This window comes from Tursiops truncatus, chromosome 15, assembly GCF_011762595.2.
Source record: "Tursiops truncatus isolate mTurTru1 chromosome 15, mTurTru1.mat.Y, whole genome shotgun sequence".
NCBI lineage: Eukaryota > Metazoa > Chordata > Mammalia > Artiodactyla > Delphinidae > Tursiops > Tursiops truncatus.
This window is the reverse complement of record NC_047048.1, coordinates 65,043,776-65,063,357: the sequence shown is the minus strand read 5'-3', so window position 1 is coordinate 65,063,357 and position 19,582 is coordinate 65,043,776. Positions and strand designations below refer to the sequence as shown.

The following is a 19,582-nucleotide window of genomic DNA, read 5'->3' as shown; positions in this document are numbered from 1 at the left end:
TGTAGCTAACAAAACTCAGGAACTAAATTTTCAATTGTATTTATTTGAAAGTTTACTTCCTTAGTCACACATTTCAAGTGCTCATGGCAAGAGGCTACCTTGTTGCAGAGCAGATATAAAACATTTCTCTCATCACAGAAAGCTCTAGACAGTGCCGCTTGGATCCTTTACTCAGCCATGAAAATGATGTCAAGAGACCACAATTTAACACCTGAACTATTTTTTAACTCTGTTAACAGGCACCATGCTAAATGTTGTGTACATTACGGACAACTAGAAGAGCTAGTTTCTCCCTCAAAACATAATCCAGTGAAAGAGACATAACTAGTAAGAATGAAATAAATGCAGATTAATTCTAATAAATAAAAGCACTACGGGTTTGGTTGGAGTAAGATGATCACCTTCACTTATTAAGTGCACTGATGCACCGGGCACCTGAAAACAAGTTTCGGCGTCTCAGAGCTCTGGGCTAATGTCCCAACTATACACTCATGTGAACAAAGCACTTCATCTCTTCATATCTGTATCTTCTCATCTATAAAATGGGGATAATAATGCTGACCTACTTACAACTTAAGGTTTCATCATATGAGATTAGGGTTAAAGGAGCTTCATAAACGAAAGTACTCTTTATTTTCTGTATCTCAAATAGGGTGAGGTGGGGAATCAAGATGGCTTCACAGAAGTGACATCTGAGGTGGATTTTGACGTGCCTCTGAGATCCTACCAGATAGGATCCTGTAGAAAGCAATTCGAATTTTTCCGCCACATCTCAGATGACAGAAATGGTATCTGAATGGCACAGTGGGGTACATGAATGGGGCTCTGGGAGGCCCAGGATCTATCCGCCAACTACCCTGAGGGCTGAGGGGACCCCCATCTCAGTACAGCACGTGATATTTGGGGGGCGGGGGGTCTCTGCCAGAGGACTAGAACTGGGTCTCCTGAAAGAATCCTGGATTTTGGTGTCTGCCAGTCTGATGTAGTCTGAGCCTCACTGGTTCTAAGGCCTTGAAAATACCACTTAGCCACTTCAGTTTCCTCATCTGTAAAACAGAGTGACATCCTGACCTCACAGATAGCAGAGAACACATGTAGAGTTACTTCCTATGCTATAAAGGGCCTACCACATACAGGCTGTCCAAAACAGCGCTAAGCTTCATTTGCTCAGCTTTCTGCTATGAAGCTCACTGGGGTATCAGATAGCTGTGTAGGTGCCCATCTTTCCCCAGCAGACTGTAAGCAATTCGAGGCAAAGAACATGCCCCACACTGAGTAATCAGTATCCCACCTCACCATTATTTATCCAGTGCCTACACTCTGCCTGACACCATGCTAGATGTTCATGTGGATTATCCTGTTTACTCTTCACCCCAAGTTGTTTGAGCCTCCGTTTTTTTCTCATCTGCTGAGCTCCTACTTCACAGAACTCTGAGACCGTAAAAAATGACAATGTATGTAATGATATCAGTACTGCACTTGGCACAGAACAAAGGCACAGTAAATATCAGTTATCATTATCTCTATTTTACAGATCAGGAAACTGAGGCAAAGAGAGGTGAAGCTGCGGGGGCTCAGTAAATGGCAAAGTCAGGCTCCAGAGGCACTTGGCCTCTGGAGCCAACATGCTATTAAGCTCCCAACCCAGTGCCTGGCACACAACAGGCTGAGCTCAATCAATGGCTGCCAGATGCTGAGCAGGGCCTAGAACCAAGGAGAGCTGCATGAGAAGAGGAACCTGAGAGGCAAGGTCTAGGTGGTGCGGCCCCTTGACTTCTCTGCAAGGGCAGTGACCGTACCCACTTCCCAGGGCAGTGCTGAGGACTAAATGCGAGGATATACATAAGGTCCTAGCACAGTGACTGGCACAGAATAAAGGCTCTGGAAGTGGCAGTTACCCTTGTCCTCTTTTGACAGATGAGAAAACAGAGGCTTAGAGAGAAGAAACTTGCCCGATATCACTCAGCTAGCAAGTGACTGAGCCAAGGGCTCGATCTAGGTAATCTTACTCCGAATGCCCAGCAACTGCCTGGCACACAACAGGCTAAGGCCTGTACCCTCCACCAGGCGCTCAACGCTGCCGAGAGAATAATGGTCACAAGTGTCAGGAGGAGCCGGAGAGGAAAGCGGCTGGGTTAACTGGGAGTCCTGAGCCCCGGTCGGTGGAACCTCAGACAAGTACCTTAAACCTTCCCAGGCCTCGGTTTCCTTCTCCGAGAAATGGGGATAACACTGTCTCCAACCTCAGAAGCGCAATCAATCACAGGCCCAGGCCTGGAAAGCCAGGCTCAGCTAAGAAGCTAGAGGGGCCTCGGGACGGGGTGCGGGAGAGGGCTACCCGGGAGGAGGACCCATGGGGGTAGAGGGAGTGTTTACCTTTGCGGAGCTCGCGGTGCCACACCGAGACGATGGGTCCCGCGTGCTTGCGGTGGTGGATGAGCCACAGGGAGAGGGTCTGCACGCTCTGCTGAGAGTTGCTCAGCTCTGAGAGCTTCTTCTCCAGCGCCGATTCGGAGAAGGAGGACATGGTGGCGGCGGTGAGGCCCGGCAGGGATCGGCCTGGGCCGCCCAGTGCGGCGGGGAGAGCGATGGCACGAGGCCGGAACCTCACCTGGCGGCCTGCGGGACTCTTTATGACTGACAGACGGCCGGGGGGCCAGGAGGGGGAGGGGATGGGTCTCCGCAGTAACAGCCGCCCGCGCCGCCGCCACAAGATGGCCACCGACCTCTCACCCCGCCGCGAGAGCAGGGTCAAAGGGCAAGGGCCGGAGTGGCGGGGCACCGGGGGGGGGGGGGTCAGAGTGTAGTAAAACACCCCTCCCGTGGCGAATGCCTCTTTGAATCTCGCTCGGAGCACTCCGAAAGCGACAGACAGGGAAAAGGGCGCACTTCGGCGGCCTCCGGAAGGCGCTTTGACCGCTCGCGCCCGCACGCCGGCGCAGTGAGTGTCACCGGAACCCTTTCTCCCGCTCCCGCAGAACCTTTCTGGCGCGGTGCGGCGCGCGAGTTACGCGTCACTTCCGGCGCGGCAGAGGAGGTGCGAGAGTGAGGGAAAGGCTGGAAGACGAGGTAAGGGAGAGTGGCGCGAAACAGAGGGAGACAGCAACCGCGAGCCCTTAGAGGGGGATCCTGAGGGGATGCTGAGGCAGAGAGATCATGACCTGGGAATGGAACGGGACCTTTCTCCCTCACCTGGCAGGCCCCAGCAGCACTCTTCCTCTGTACGTGTCCTGCTCTCTGGCCGCCCCCCACAAAAAGCTTTTTTTGGTTCTGCCAAGCCACCCACGTGCACTTTTCACGCCTCCACGCCTTGGCTCTTGCTGTTCTTTTTCCAAAGGTGACGCCCCCCCTTCTCACGCGGTGGGCTCCCACTAGGCCTCCAGGACCACCTTTAGTGGCCAGTTCCGATGTTTAGTCTGTGACAGGACCGCCGTCAAACACACCCTTGTGCTCCCGGCTCAGTTGGTTGTTGTATTCAGGGAATTACAGGCTGCCTTCTGGGGGTTCATTTGACTATTGCTCAAATTTAAGTAATACATGTTAACTTTGTGGGGGACTGGGGTAAGGAAGTCAGTGGGTTCGTTGACCTCCTTTAAGAAACTCTATTTGAGACTCTATCCTTTAACTGTTTTTAAAAAGTTTTAAATTCCAATTATCACATCAGCAGAGAAATTTGTTCTTCTAACTGCTGTGGGGTGGTGGTAGGGAGTTAGGTTATTGTAGACATAGTAGAATTTTTAAATGTCCTGATCATAGTGGAACTGACCAGTTGTGGGCAGGTTCCAGTTAGGAGGCACTGTACTAGTTGATGCCTGTTTTTGTTCATACTGCACTGTTCTTTGCTTAGGTGCTTTTACTCCTCCTTCAGAATGGAATCATCATAATCAGGGCCAACATAACGAGCTGCTGCTATGGGCTAGACACTGTGTTTTCACATAGTGACTTGTTTAATACAACAAAGCTATGCAATAGGTATTATGTTATTCCCATTTGGCAAATGAGGCTGAGGGAGCTTGGGTGACCTACCCAAGATCACATAACTAAGGTTAGAGGGAAGGGACTCTACTTTATCTGTCTTTTTTACCCCAGCACCTTATTCGTAGCTGACTGAGTGAATTAATATAAAATAAGTGAATAGCTTAAAATCACTGTCAATATCTAGTCATGATTATAACCTAGGGCCTTTGAGTCCAAATCTAGGCCATCTTTCTGTATTAAGTAACAGTGTCATATACTGAGCACTTTTATACCAAGTCACTGTGTATTAAGCACATTATGAACATTCTTTTATTTAATCCTTACAACAGTCCTGTGGGGTATGGGTTATTATCAGTATTTGACAAATGAGAAAACATTAAACATGGGTGAGTAATCAATGTCACTTGGACACAAGAAATGACAGAACCAGGAATCAAATCAAGGTTATCTTATCCCAAATTCTTCACTCCCGAGCCAGTGGTTGATTTATTCATTCAGCCGATAATTTTTGAGAACCTATGTCTGAAGCACTATTCTAGGCAAACAGACAGAATCCATGTCCTGGGAAGCTTACCTTCTGCAGGGGAAGATAAACGTGTGTGTAAAATGAGCCCGAAAGTTATAAATGCCTTGAATAAAAATAAAGGGAGGTATGAGGAATGCACGTATGGGCGGATAGGCGTGCATTAGTGAGGTCAGAGAACGCCTCACTGATATGGTGACATTTGATCACAGCCTTCATAGCATAGCCCTATGCTATGTGGTGAATGTTCCAGGCAGAGGGAAAACCAAGTGCAGAGTCCTGAGGTCAGACCATTATTGGCATTTTCAAGGACCAGCAAAGAGGACAGCTCAAGTGATGTGAACCAGAAGGCTAGAAATGAGCTTAGAAAAGTTGCCAGGGACCATATCGTGTGGGGGACTATAGGCAATAGTAAGGACTTTGGATATTCCTCGGAATGAAACAAGAGTCCATTGGACCATTTTGAGCAAAAGAGGAGCATGTGGCTATTAAGTAGAAAATAGACAGTAAGGGTGCAAAGGTAGGAGCAGGAGGACTATGCTGTTGTGATAACTCAGGTGAAAGGAAGACTCAGACCAGGGTGGAGGTTGTGAGAAAGGGTCAGATTCTGGGGATATTTTAGAGGAAGAGATCACAGGATTAACTGACAGCATAGGTATGAGGTATAAAAGAAGCAAGAGCTTATATGGCCCTAAGGGTTTTAGCCTAAGCAACCATAAGAATGGAGTTTGCATGTATGTACTGAACTGTGGGAAGAGCTGGTTTGGGTAGTAAGAGCAGGAGTTTAGATTTGTATATGTCTAATTGGAAATGCCTGTCCAAGTAGAGGTATCTCATAGGCAATTGGGTTTATGGGTCTGGAGCTCAAGGGAGAGATCTGAGGTAGAGCTATAAATGTGGGAGTCATAGGGGGAACAGGTATAGAAAGAAAAGAGGCCCAGTGGCTAAGTCCTAGGACACTTCAACATTTAGAGGTCAGAAAGATGAGGATGATATAATCATGTGATTTATCTTCTTTAGCCTGTTAATATTAATAACAGTGATTGATTTTCAAATATTGAGCCAGCCTTACATCCCTGAAATTTAGTCCTACTTTGTCATGGTGTGTAATTCTTTTTGCATACTGCTAAATTATATTTCCTCATATTTTGTTTGGGATTTTGGCATCTATATTCATGAGGGAAATTGGTCTGCCGTTTTAAAATTTTTTTATATTATCTTTATTGAGTTTTGGTATCAGGGTAATACTAGCTTCATAAAATGGATTGGAAAGTGTTTCTTCTTCTTCCATTTCTAGAACATTGTGTAGAACTGGTGTTAATTTTCTTTAAATGCTTGGTAGAAATCTGCAGTGAAACCATCTGGGCCTGAAGGCTTCTTCTTTCTTTTTTCTTTGATTTTGGGAGTCTTTAAATAATAAATTCAGTTTCCTTGTAAGGCTGTTCAGTAATCTATTTCAGCTTGTGTGAATTGTGGTAGTTTGTATTTTTTGAGAAATTTGCCATTTCATCTGTCAAATTTATGTGTATAAAATTATTTGTAGTATTCCTGTATTATCCTTCAATATCTGCAGTCTGTAGGACTGGTATTGGTAATTCCTCTCTCTCTCCCTCCTTCCCTCTCTCCCTCCCTCCCTCCTTCCCTCCCTCCCTCCCTCCCTCCTTCCCTCTCTCCCCCTCTCTCTCCCTCTCTCTCTCCCTCTCCCTCCCCCCACCCCCATCAGTCTAGTTAGAAGCCAATTTTATTGATCTCTGTAAACCATTTCTTTGGTTCATTGATTTTCTCTATTTTTTGTTTTAAACTTCAATTCCTGCTCTGATTTTTATTATTTCTTCCTTCTGCTTGCTTTGGATTTATTTTGCTTTACTTTATTTTATTTTATTTGTCTTTTTCTAGGTTCTTGCTGTGGGAGTTTAGATTATTGATATTCATTTAAGAGCTTTCCTCTTTTCTAATATATATATATATATATTTAATACTATAAATTTCCCTTTCAGCATGGCTGTACCTACGTCTTACAAATTTTGATTTGTTGAACTTTTATTTTCACTCATTTCCATGTATTTTGTAAAAATTTCCCGTGACATTTCCTCCTTGGTCCATGAATTATTTAGAAATGTGTTGCTTAATTTCCAGGTGTGTGAAGATTTTCCTGTTCTCTCTCTATTCGTAATTTCTAGTTTGATTCCATCGTGGTTAGGGAACACACTGTATGATTTTAGTTCTTTTAAATTTGTTGAGGTTTATTCTATGGTCCAGGATATGGTCTATCTTGGTGTGTGTTCTGTGGATACTTGAAAAGAATGTATATCCTACTGTCAGTAGTATTCTGTAAATGTCAATTATGTAAATGTTGGTTGGTGTAGTTGAGCTCTTGTGTTATAATTGCTATTCTATCAGTTGTTGAGAGAGGAATGTTGAAGTCACCACCTATACTTGTGGTGACCACCTATACTTTTCCTTTCAGTTTTATCCATTTTTGCTTCACACATTTTGCATCTCTGTTTTGTGCATACACACTTAAGATTACTATGTCTTCTTCATAGATTTACCCTTTAATCATTATATAATGTCCTTCTTTGTCTCTGGTAATTTTTTTGCTCTGAAGTCCACTTTATCTGATATTAATATAGCTAGTCTTGCTTTCCTTTGATTAATGTTTATATGATAATATCTTTTTCCATCTTTTTACTTTCAACCTGACTATATCATTATGTTTGAAGTGAGTTTCTTGTAAACAGCATGTAGTTAAGTCATATTTTTTAACCAATTCTGACAGTCATTTTTTATTGGTGTATTTAGACATTTTATATTTAATATAATTATTGATATGTTAGAGGTTAAGTCTGAAATTTAATTCTTTTGTTTTCTGTTTGTTCTGTTTTTTTGTTTCTCCATTTTCTTTTTTTCTCCAGACTTCCTTTACTTGAACATTTTTTAGAATTCCATTCAATTTATCTGTAGTGTTTCTGAGTGTATCTCTTTGTATAACCATTTTAGTGGTTCTTCTAGGTATCATATTATGTGTATATAACTTACTTTTGACAGGTCTAGTGAAGTATATGTACCTTACTTCCTTTATGTTTCTTTACCCTTTCCTGTTTATATTTGTCTGAAATATTTCCTCTAGATACATTTAGAACCACATTAGTCAGTGTTATAATTTTTGCTTTAACTATCAGACACAATTTAGAAAATTTAAAAGAATAAGAAAAACCTATTGTATTTATACATATTTTTATTTACCATGTTCTTTCTTCCTCTTTGATGTTCCAAGATTCTTTTTTTTTTTTTTTTAACATTTCCTTTCTGTTTAGAGAATTTCCTTTAGCCATTCTTGTAGAGTAGGCCTGCTGGTGACAAATTCTCTTAGTTTTCCTTCATCTGAGGATATCTTTCCAGTTCATTCCTCTTTTTTTTTTTTTTCCTGATGGACATTTTTGCTGGGTATAGGATTCTGTGTTGACAGTTCTTTTTTTTTTTTGAGCACCTGAAAATTATTGTGTTGCTTCCTTCTGGCCTACATGGCTTCTGAGGAAAAATCCAGTGTCATTCAAATAGTTTTTCCCGTATCGGCAAGGTATCATTTTTCTGTGGCTGCTTTCAAGATTTTTTGTCATTTGTTTTCACAACTTTTAATTTTAATTATAATTGGTACAAATTTCTTTGGGGTAATCCTGTTTAGAGTTCACTCAGCTTCTTGAGTATATAGATTTATCTCTCTTGCCAAATTTGGGGAGCTTTCAGTGCTTTGAGTACTTTTTCAACCCTGCCCTTTTTCTTCTCTCATTCTGGGATGCTTAAATCATTTGTTATAGTCCCATAGGTCCCTGAGCCTCTTTTCAGTCTGTTTTCTCTTTGTTGTTCAGATTGAGTAATTTCTCTTATTCTGTCTTCCATGTTACAGATTCTTTCCTTTGTCCCCTCCATTCTCCTGTTGAGCCCATCTGCTGAGCTTTTTATTTGTTATTGAATTTTTCAGTTCTAAAATTTGTTTCCTCTTTGTATCTTCTATTTCTTTCCTGAGGTTTTCTGTTCTTTTGTTTTAAACAAGTTCATAATCGCTTATTGAAGCATTTTCATCACAGCTGCTTTAATAACTTTGTCAGGTAATTCTAATGTCTCTGTCATCTTAGTGTTAACGTATATTGATTGATTTTTCTTTTTTTATTCATTTGGAGATCTTCCTGGTTCTTGGGTATGGTGAATGATTTTTGACTGGACATTTTTGTATTATGTTCTAAGATTCTGGACCTTATAGAAGTCTTCTTTTTAGTTGGCTTCCTCTGAAACCACTCTGGCAGGATAAGGCAGGGGTGGGGGGACCAACCTTGTTACTTCCAAGTGTAGGTAGAAGTCCAGATTCCTCACTCAGCCTCCTTTGACACCCATGAGGGAGGGCTCCTAATTACTGTTAGGTAGAAGTGGGAGTCCTGTCTCCCCACTCCTACTTAGCCTTCTTTTTCTTTGTTCCGCCATCTTTATTGAGATACAACATTGTAAAAGTTTAAGATGTACAATGTAACGATTTGATACACATATCAGTGTATATATATTGAGAATGATTACCACAATAAGGTTAGTTAACACCTCCATCACCTCACAAAATTACCCTTTTGTGTGTGTGGTAAGAACATTTGAGATCTACTCTACTCTTTTAGCAACTTCATGGATCATCAGACTGACCTTGCAAACTTTTATAATAGATTCCCAAAACATACCTGTTCCACCCCACCCCCAACATAGATTCTGATTCAGTAGATCTGGTGTGAGGCCCAGGAATCTGTACTTACATTGTTTCCCCTTGGTTCTGATAAACAGTTGGGTTGGAAACCTCTGGTGTAGTGAAAAGAATGCATACAGCCTTTGGAGTCACACAGGCTTGACGTGAATCCCACTGCTTGCTGTGTAACCTTGGGCATCACTTAATCTGTCTGAACCTTGTGTTACTCAGCTTGTAGACAAGGAATTTATTTATGTACATTGCCTAGCATATGGTGGGTTTTTTCAACAAATATTAATTCTCTTCTTTCTAGTCAAGAACTTGTGTTGGCAATTCTTTTATTTAAACTCCTATTTCTGGGATCTAAACCCAGTCTTTCTACCATGTGCTAGTTAATTCAAAGTTAGAAGTTTTAGAGATCATCTTATCCACCAAGTTTATTTTATGTTGAAGAAACTAAAATTCATGGAAACCACAGATCAGGTACTGTCAGAGCCAGGACTATCACCCAGATTGTCAGATTCCTGTTCTCATACTTATTCTGTCTGGAAACACCCTAAAAATGGGCTGGCATACAGTCAAAATCTAGAACTATGATTGCCTCCTGAGAGTGAATCTAGTAAGATCCTCCTGTAATGGATGAGATCAACTACCTGTAGGAATAACTCACCCCAGGAGAAGAAGAGGATGGTGGGTTTTTCCCAGACTCCAGTTCACACATATCTGATATCAAAGATCCACCAAAGAGAGCCAGACCTTGGTCTATGGTGATTGATTCAACAAGCATTTATTGAATGCCTGCTCTTTGCTGGAAGCAATAAACAAAACTGTCAACTATTACTGCCCTCATAGAGCTTATATTTTAGTGGGAAGAGAGAGACAATAAACAAATAGGTGGATAACTTGGTTTGACAGATGGTACTAAATGCTATGGAGGAAAATTTCAAAGACAGGGGAAGGAGATTGGGAGTGCAGGGCAGGAGAGGAGTGAGGATGGGTTGCAGTTTTAAATTGGGGTGATCAGAGAAGGCCTCCCTCAGAATTCACATTTGAGTAAAGCCCTGAAAGATGAGAGAGCAAGCCGTGAGGATATATCGTGGAACAGCAAGTTACAAAGGCCCCGAGCAGGTGGTTTCATCAGAACATCACCCCTGTGTGAGGCATGGCTCACTTGCCATGATGGTGTCTCCCTCTCGTCTCTGCCTTTATTAGGGGCTACAACTTTTCTGCTTTCTGGCCTTTGCTTGTGAGGTATTGTTCCTTGAACAGCCTTCCCATGCAGCCCCAAGTGTGTAGTCCCCCCACCCCAACATAAATCCTCCTCCCTCCATGAAGCCTTCCCTTTTGGTGTTCATTCTTTTTCTAAGTTCCTTTTGTACTTCTTGGGTTTTTCCTCCCTTTTTCACTTTTTAACTATATGATACAATAAGTACCTTGTGGTCTAGCGTCTTATCTTTTAAGTGTCTGTAAAGTATAGCACCTACAGATTGTCCCGTTTGTCTGCACCACCTGGATGCCATGGCCCAGGGATCTTACACAGCCCATTCCTGTGAAAAGGCAGAAAGAGATGGGAAGGAGCGGAAGAAGCTGCCAGGGGAATGGGTTCACTCAAGCACTCCGATTGCAGCTCTCTTCCCCCACCTCCCCAGTGACTGCTTTCTATGACCGCGGAAGGGGTTCACTGAACTCAGAAAGGGTTAGAGTCAAGAACTGGTTTATATAGTCACTGTCTGTCACAGTTGAACTCTGGGTTGTTTTCTCTGCTCACCCTGAGAATCAGCTTGTTCTGAAAGCCTCATCCCAGTATCACTTTCTGGGCCAGAATACGCCAGTTGCTGTCAGTTATATAAACATCAAACTTTGCAGTGCCACTTTAATCAGTGTTGCATTTTATCGGAATAGAATCTAGGACTCCTATGCTTCTAAATCTCTGAGCAGTTCCTTCTGTAATCAACATATTGTCACACAGGTGTGATTTCATGACCATCCCATAAAGGTATATGATTGCCTTTTATAGTCATGCCATACTAGCAATTTGTTATACTCTCTTCCTTACAGAAAGCTGGTTTATGTATTTCTGAGCCCGTAACCCATTCTTTTGAAGATCTCCAATTGTGGTAAGTCTTCATCTGTATAGTATCCCATTGGGAGAATATACTACAGTTTATCCATTCTACTATAGATGTGCATTTGGGTAGTTTCTTTGTGGGGACAGTTGTGGATAGTGTATTCCAGAACACATCTATTGGTAAATTTATGTATGCATTTCTGTTAGGTACATACCAAAGAATGTGATTACTAGATCATAGAGCGTATGTATGTTTACCTTTAGCCTAAGGATTTTCCAAAGTAGTTGTATCAATTACACTCTTACCAGCATTGAATGAGAGTTTTGGTTGTTTTACATCCTTGCCAACGCCTAGTATTTTCTCTTCCTTTTTCTTTTTTTCCCCTTTTTTTTCAGCTTAGCCCTTCTGGTGGGTGTGTAATGGTATTTTGTTGTAGTTTTATATTGGATTTTCCGGAGCAGTGATGTTAATGTCTTTTCATGTGTTTATTGGCCATTTGGATATCCTCTATTGTGGTATGCTTGTTCAACTTCTTTTCCATGTTTCTGTTGGATTGTCTTTTTCTTAATGATTTATAGAAAATCTTTTATATTAACTTCAATGTAGTCCAATTTATCATTTTTTTTTATGGTTAGCTCTTTTCTGTGTCCTGTTTAAGAAATCTTTGGCTACTCCAAGATTACAAAGACGTTCTTTGTTTTCTTCAGAAAGCTTTGTTATTTGACATTCCATGTTTAAATCTAGTATGAGATGTAATCAAGACCTATATATTTTTTCATGTGGATAGCCAGGTGGCACAGTACCTTTAATTGAAAAGACCATTCTTTCCCAGTTGATTTCAGTGTCAACTTTGTCAGGTATGTGAGTCTATATATGGAGTCTCTGTTGTATATATGGGGACTATTTCTGGACTCTATTCAGTTCCACTAATCTGTTTGTCTTTCTTTTTGCCCTTTAATTATTGTATCTTTACAGTAAATCTTGAAATCAGATAGTGTAAAACTTCACCACCAAAATTTACCAATTTAATTCCTCTTCTTCAAGATTGTCTTTGCTATTCTAGGTTGTTTGCATTCCCATATCAATTTTAGAGTCGTCTTATAACTTTCTATAAAAATGCTGCTGGGGTTTTGATTGGGATTATGTTGATTCTATACCAGCGGTTCTTATCCAGGGCGATTTTTGCCCTACACAGGACATTTGGCAGTATCTGGAGACGTTTTTGGTTGGTACTCTTGGGGGAGTGCTACTGGCATGTTGGGGACAGAGGCCAAAGATGCTGCTAAATATCTGACAATGCACAGAACAGCTCTCCACCAACAAATTATCCAGCCCAAAATGTCAGTAGTGCCACTGTTGAGAAACTCTGAATTCATGTAATCAGTGTTTCAGTTGGGCTTCTGTCCACCATCTTATTAAGTATTTGTTTTCTGTTTGACCCACCAGTTTTGCTTCCCTTTTTCTCATTTTTCACCTTTTGGATCAATCAGAAGTACTAATTATCCCATTTTTACTACTGTCTGAACTTTTATAGCTCTTTTGGAGTTTACCCTATAGATTTCAACATGCATTCTTGACAATCTAATACAGATTTTTTTTATCACTTCCTGATACTGCTAGACTCTTAATACACTTAACTCCTTTTATACTATCCATGCACCTTTTGTGCATTATTGTCTTGCATTTTACCTTCAGTTGTGAAAGAGTTTTATAGGGTGTAAAATTCAAGGTTGGCAGTTACTTTCCTTTCACACTTCAAAGATGTCATTCTGTTGTTTTCTGGATTTCATCATTTCTTTAGAGAAGTTGCCTGTCACTTCTGTTGCTGCATTACTTTTAAGATTTTTCTCCATACTTTTGGTTTTTCAGCAGTTTGACTATGATGTGTCTGTGTGTGTTTCTCTTTGTATTGTCAACTTGGGCTTTGCTGAGCTTCTTGAATCTGTGGGTTGATCTCTTTCATTTGTTTGGACATTTCTCAGCCATTTGTCCCCCAGCAGCGGCCTTCTCTCAGAAGTCATGTATTTTGAGATCCCTGAAGACTACGGTTTTGCATATAGGACTCCAGTCCTATATGACCACATTAAAAGCGTCGTGGTTTCTTTTTCCTCAGTGACAGCCCTCAGCCTGGGCCTCTTCGTAATCCTGAGCCATGTCCGGGATCAGCAAATGGAAAACAAACAAACAAAAAAACCCAACTATTGATTGTTGACTCACTGTGAACTTTCATCCTTCACTAGAGTATTAGTTCATCTGGTCTTTGTTGCTTCTGCAACTATTTGATGCTTTAAGAAACGCTTTTTATAATTTATCTGGTTTCTCTAGTTGTCACCAGGAGTATTGGCCTGCCATACCCTACTGTATCCTACTTGAAAGGAGAATCTGTACAGATGTTTCTGACTGCTTATCATATACCAGATGCCCTTGTAGGTTCTAGGTGTAGGATTGCCCAGTCTAAAGTAGGTAAAACAGGCATATACAAAATAATTCAGCATGCTAAATACTGTAATAGCAGTGTGTACAGTGGTAGGAGAAAGGAGGAGAATATGAAATAGCACTACCTGTTTAGGAAATTGCAAGTTTTATAATTTCACATGGTTGCAGTTTCAAGTTCAAGGGGTGAAGCAGTGCGAAATGAGGTTGATGAGACAGGCAGGGGCCTGATGGTGCAGGGCCCTGTATGCCATGGTAGAAAGGTGTCTGTACTTTAGGCAGGCTACAAAGAGCAGGTGAAGGATTTTAAACATGGAAAAGAGTGATCCAGATTTTTGTTTTAAAAAAATTACTTACATGTCAGTGTGAAATATGGATTCAAGAAGGGCAAGCACACAGGGCAAGGGTGGCCAGAGAAGAAACCATTACGGTCAGTCCAATATCAAATAGATGATTATCATCCTCAACAGCTTTGAAAGATGTTGAAGGGGTAGAACTGATGAAATTTAGGGAACAGTGGAATTAAGAGGGAGGTGAAAGAAAGCAGAGAGGCTAAGGCGTCTAGCCCAGGTGAGGACCATAAATCACAAAGGGAATACAGAAGAAAGCGGATAAGTTCACTTTGGCACAGGTTGTGTTCTCACCTCACTTGCTGTATTACAGTTTTTGTCATATAATCTGAGAACATAGTTCAGGGGACCCCAGGTTATTGTCTTGAAACTCCTGAGATAAATAAGAGAGATGCAGAGCCCCCGGCCATCGCCTTCACCCCAGCTTTAACCAGACCCTCTGATTTTATCTGTTTTACGTGCTGGGCTTCCACTTAAACGTTTTATTTGAAGAAAGTTTTCCATGCTAAAAGAAAAAAAAGTTACTCAGCAACGTTTCCTTCTTCATTCATCTTCCCATTTTAGGTCTGTTTCGAGTCACTTCTTGTTTGAATGGAGTCCTCTGGTAGGACATGTGGTGCTACCCTCTCTGAATCCTCACATATGGCTCTTCACCCTGACAGCTGAATATCTTTGCTGTAAGTAGGGTTTGGGGGCCACAATCCTTTATTTGCAGTCAGTAGATGCTCTTCCACTGTCTTCTATTGCAAATGAGAAGTCCAAAGCCGGTCTTTTTCCTTTGTAAGTTATTTGTTGTTTCTTCCTGAAGACATATGTGATTTTCTTTTCCGTTTATCTTTTAGTGTACAGGAATTTTACCACAATTTGACTACGTGTGTATCCTTCAGTCTTTTCAATCTCCAGATAAATACTTTTGCAGCTCAGAGAAATGTTTCAGTTATTTATTTGTTTTAGCTCCTCCATCTGTTCCTTTTTTTCCTTCCAGAATTCCCAGCTATTTATATGTGGGTTCTCCCAGATCTGTGCTCCAAGTCTCACATTTTCCATCTCTTTGTATTTTTGCTCAGAGTTTTAAGATAGCTCTACTTGATCTTCCCAGCCACTAATTGGATCTCAGCAATTAACCGCCTTTTTTTTTTTAATCAATTGAGCTTTTTTAGTGTGGAAAGACATGTTTTTAAATTCTAAGAAATATCTTTTGTCTTGTAATTGAATTTCCTTATTGGTCTTAATTATTTTTCATATTCTTGTCTGTCTCCTTTAGCATTTCTGTTAAACTAAGGTTCACCACCTCAAGGGTGCTATATTTGCATTTCCTGCTCCTGACTGTTGGGCCCCATTAAGTGGTTACTTCCTTTGCTTCTGTTGTTCTAAATACTAGTACCTTGGGCAAGGGGTGGCACAGTAGCCTCGGGGTCATCAGTGTGTGAGCTGGTGCTGATAGGGTGTCAGTAGTCCCTGGCCCAGCTTTCTGGCCTCCACACCTGGCATTTTGCTAGTCTGGAATAGGGAAAATTTGAGCTTCTTCCCTTCCCTGGCTTTTTGGGGTCACAGACCAGGAGATATCCCCCCAACGAACCTCACAGAACAGCATTGCCTTTCCTCTCATGGAGTTCTGTGGACCAGACTCTGTCCCGGGTATGAGAGCCTGATTGTTGCCCTGGAGCCCTCTCCTGACCCATGGAGGATATCCAGCACCAGCTCTCTCTCTGGGCTGAGCAGGTCTTGCCCACACCCACCAGGCACCACTTGCCTGCCAGCACTACTGAGGACAGCGAGAAGCAGCGGACACTTTCTTGTCATCATCTGTTCAGAAGCCCCCAGCAAATAGAGCTGAGACAGAGAGAGAGAGAGAAGGAGACACCACCAGACTAGGTGATCTCTAAGCCTCCATCCGGTACCAGCGTTTTACAGTTGTGCATGTTTAATGGTCTCCAGCTTCAACTCAGTCCTCAGTACCCTTGGACCATACTTTTGTGTCTTCCCAGCATGCTCTGCTTCCCCAAAGGGTATATTTGAGAATTTTATTTCTCTCCTCAAGCCCTCTGTTTACCCGCCTTCTTATTCGCTATCAGTCCATGACTTTGCATTTCCCCTCACAGAGAAAAGAGCCTCTTCTCTGTGAGGGGAAATGCAAAGTCATGGGCTGATAGCCCATGTGTAAAGTCACACAGCTCCTTCACTTACCTATAAACCTGTCTCCTTTCACTGCCTGCCTGCCATCCACCTCTCCATCCTGCTCAAATCTCTCTTCTCCCATGGTCTCTGTGATAGTGTGCGCTCCTGGTTTTCCCATTTCTCTGGCCACTCCCTTTCATTTTGTTTTGCTTTCAGTCTCACCCAGCTCTGAGTCTTCTCCTGTATTACTGGCTGCCAGGGGGTCTTTTCAATGCATAAAGTTGTTCCTATCACCTCTGCTTGAAATCTCTCCATGACAAGAACAGGCAAAATTAGTCCAGGCTGATAAAAGTCATAGTAATGGTTACCTCTGGGCAGGGGAAATAGGAATTGATTGCAAAGGGGCATGAGGGAGCCCTCCAGGGTGCTGGAAATATTATATATCTTATTTTGGGTAGTGGTTCTGTGAGTCTCTGCGTACATTAAAATTCACTGAGCTGCTATGTTAAGACTAGTGCCTTTCGCTCTATGTATATTATACCTCAAGTTAAAAAAGACAAAACCTTCAGTGGTTCTCCATCACTATCACAGGTTAAAATCCATACTCCTTAGAATAGCCCACAGGTTCCAATTCACTCCTCCCTGGAGTCTTGGCTCAAGCATCTTCCTCCTGTGAAACCCACCCTGGCTTTCTGAGTGTTATGACGCATACGTCTTCTATACTCACGTAGGACCACAAGCACAGGCCTAGCCTAATTCTTAAGAGACTGTGTTGTAACTGTACATCTGCTTCCCTCCCTGGACTGGGAGCTCCCTAAGACTAGGAACCGGCTCTTTTCCGTTCCATTGCTCCCCTAGCACTGTGTGGAGTGACTGGTACATAAGCCCCCACTGAATGTCTGTTGAATGAATGAGTGCAAGTTCACTTTGTATTTTCTTTGAGCTTGGCCTTCTTTACTGAAAAGTCTCCTCCCTCCAGCCTGCAGGGTGTTTGCTCAGTGAGAGGAAGCCTGTTGCACAATGGCAGTTTTTGATACTCCAGAGGAGGCCTTTGGCATCTTGCGTCCCATCTGTGTTCAGCTCACAAAGACCCAGACAGTGGAGAATGTGGAGTGTCTGCAGGCACAGTTACAAGTCGTGAGTGACTCTGCCCTTCAGGAACTTCAGCAGTACATCCTCTTCCCTTTGCGATTTACCCTGAAGACCCCGGGCCCCAAAAGAGAGCACTTGATCCAGAGTGTGGTGGAATGCATCACCCTTGTCCTCTCTTCAACGTGTGTGAAGGAACAAGAACTTCTCCAGGAACTCTTTTCAGAACTCTCTGCTTGCCTGTATTCACCCAACTCTCAGAAACCTGCAGCTGTGTCAGAGGAGTTGAAATTGGCTGTGATCCAGGGCCTCAGTGCATTAATGCACTCGGCTTATGGGGACATCATTCTGACTATTTATGAGCCCTCCATTCTGCCTCGTTTAGGATTTGCTGTATCTTTATTGTTAGGCCTAGCAGAACAGGAGAAATCAAAACAAATTAAAATGGCTGCCTTAAAATGTTTACAGGTTCTACTCTTTCAATGTGAGTGTCAAGACCATCCAAGGTCCTTGGATGAACTTGAGCAAAAGCAGCTGGGGGATTTGTTTGCTTCTTTTTTACCTGGCCTCTCAACTACACTGACCAGGATCATCACAGGAGACTTTAAACAAGGGCACAGCATTGTCGTGTCTTCCCTAAAGGTCTTTTACAAGACAGTGAGCTTCATTATGGCTGATGAACAGCTCAGAAGAGTCTCAGAGGTCCGAGAAAAGCCTGCCGTGGAGCACAGAGTAGCGGAGCTGTTGGTTCACAGGGAAGCCAATTGGGTAAAAAATACCGGCGACAGGTTGACTGTCCTTATTAAAAAGATAACTGAGTGCGTTTCAGTTCACCCACACTGGAAGGTGAGGCTGGAAGTGATAGACTTTGTCGAGGCCCTTCTCTTGAAGTGCAGTCAGTCACTGGTCGAATCGGCTGGTCCCCTTCTGAAGGCTCTGGTGAGTCTGGTAAATGATGAGAGTCGTGACGTCCAAGCCCAATGCAGTAAAATTCTGAGACGTTTTGCAGATGAGAAAGTCGTGGTGGGCAGCAGAGCCTTTGCTGACATCTTGTCAGAAAACCTGCACTCCCTTGCCACGTCCCTTCCCCGCCTGATGAACTCCCAAGACGATCAGGGCAGATTGTCTACTCTCTCCTTGTTACTCGGGTACCTGAAACTCTTGGGCCCCAAAGTGAACTTTGTCCTCAACTCTGTGGCCCATCTCCAGCGCCTTTCCAAAGCGCTTATCCAAGTTCTGGAATTAGATGTGACCGACGTCAAAATCGTTGAAGAGCGGCATTGGAACTCTGAGCATCTGAGCACTTCTCCAGAGACTTCCGCCTCCCGGCCGTGGGCTCAAATGCAGAGGAGATATTTTCGCTTCTTCAATGATGAGAGGGTTTTCCTGCTCTTGAGGCAGGTTTGTCAGCTTCTTGGTTTCTATGGGAACCTCTACTTGCTCGTGGATCCCTTTATGGAACTGTACCACGAGTCTGTGGTTTACCGGAAGCAGGCCGCCATGATCCTAAATGAACTGGTTGTAGGGGCTGCTGGGTTAGGGGTAGAGAATGTTCATGAAAAACACATTAAAACAAACCCAGAGGAACTGAGGGAGATCGTGACATCAATACTTGAAGAATACACAAGCCAAGAAAACTGGTATTTGGTCACTTGCCTGGAAGCTGAAGAGGTGGGAGAGGAGCTGACGATGATGCAGTCAGGCATTCAGGCCCTCACTTCTGGTGCACACACCTGCCGGGCTACCTCTTCTCCCACCTTCTCAAAGCCAAGTCCCACGATCTGCTCCCTGAACAGCAACATCTGGCAAATATGCATCCAGTTGGAAGGGATTGGCCACTTTGCACACGCACTAGGGAAAGACTTCCGTTTGCTCTTGATGTCAGCCCTCTATCCAGTCCTGGAGAAAGCTGGAGACCAAACCTTGCTTATCAGTCAGGCGGCCATCAGTACCATGATGGACATTTGCCAGGCTTGTGGCTACGACTCCCTGCAGCAGCTGATCAATCAGAATTCAGACTATTTGGTAAATGGGATCTCTTTAAATCTGCGTCATCTATCTCTCCACCCGCATACCCCGAAGGTCTTGGAAGTCATGCTACAGAACTCAGATGCTAGCCTGCTCCCTTTGGTGGCAGATGTGGTTCAAGATGTCTTGGCTACCCTGGACCAATTTTATGATAAGAGAACAACTTCCTTTGTCAGTGTACTGCATGCCCTGCTGACAGCATTAGGTACGTTGAGAGCCCTTTTTTAATGCTGATTGGAGGGAAGGACTAGTATCCTTGTTCATCTAACTG

At 42.9% G+C, this 19,582-nt stretch overlaps 2 protein-coding genes across 34 annotated transcripts in view; one reads left to right on the top strand and one right to left on the bottom strand.

Annotated features, from left to right (window-relative positions):
- RPRD1B (regulation of nuclear pre-mRNA domain containing 1B) overlaps positions 1 to 2,929 on the bottom strand; it is a 77,165-nt gene extending 74,236 nt beyond the window's left edge. For 10 of the 25 annotated variants that reach the window (XR_012326297.1, XR_012326300.1, XR_012326298.1 and 7 more), the window contains exon 1: positions 2,377 to 2,926. Coding sequence is in view for 6 of the 25 variants with exons in the window: in XM_019943778.3 (XP_019799337.1) it covers positions 2,377 to 2,527 (151 nt within the window). In the remaining 19 variants the exon portion in view is untranslated. Of the gene's footprint in view, positions 1 to 2,376 lie in introns of all 25 variants that reach the window. The other 15 variants (XR_012326294.1, XR_012326293.1, XR_012326295.1 and 12 more) reach the window with 6 other exon arrangements.
- An 85-nt stretch (positions 2,930 to 3,014) lies between these two features.
- Positions 3,015 to 19,582, top strand: part of TTI1 (TELO2 interacting protein 1) — a 105,671-nt gene continuing 89,103 nt past the window's right edge. For 3 of the 9 annotated variants that reach the window (XM_073792987.1, XM_019943947.3, XM_033839754.2), the window contains exons 1-4: positions 3,049 to 3,069; positions 11,283 to 11,341; positions 14,641 to 14,753; positions 17,174 to 19,516. In XM_073792987.1, coding sequence (XP_073649088.1) covers positions 17,215 to 19,516 — 2,302 coding nt within the window. In that variant the 5' untranslated portion in view covers positions 3,049 to 3,069; positions 11,283 to 11,341; positions 14,641 to 14,753; positions 17,174 to 17,214. Of the gene's footprint in view, positions 3,070 to 3,107; positions 3,222 to 11,282; positions 11,342 to 14,640; positions 14,754 to 17,173; positions 19,517 to 19,582 lie in introns of those variants that run through there. The other 6 variants (XM_073792982.1, XM_073792988.1, XM_073792983.1 and 3 more) reach the window with 6 other exon arrangements.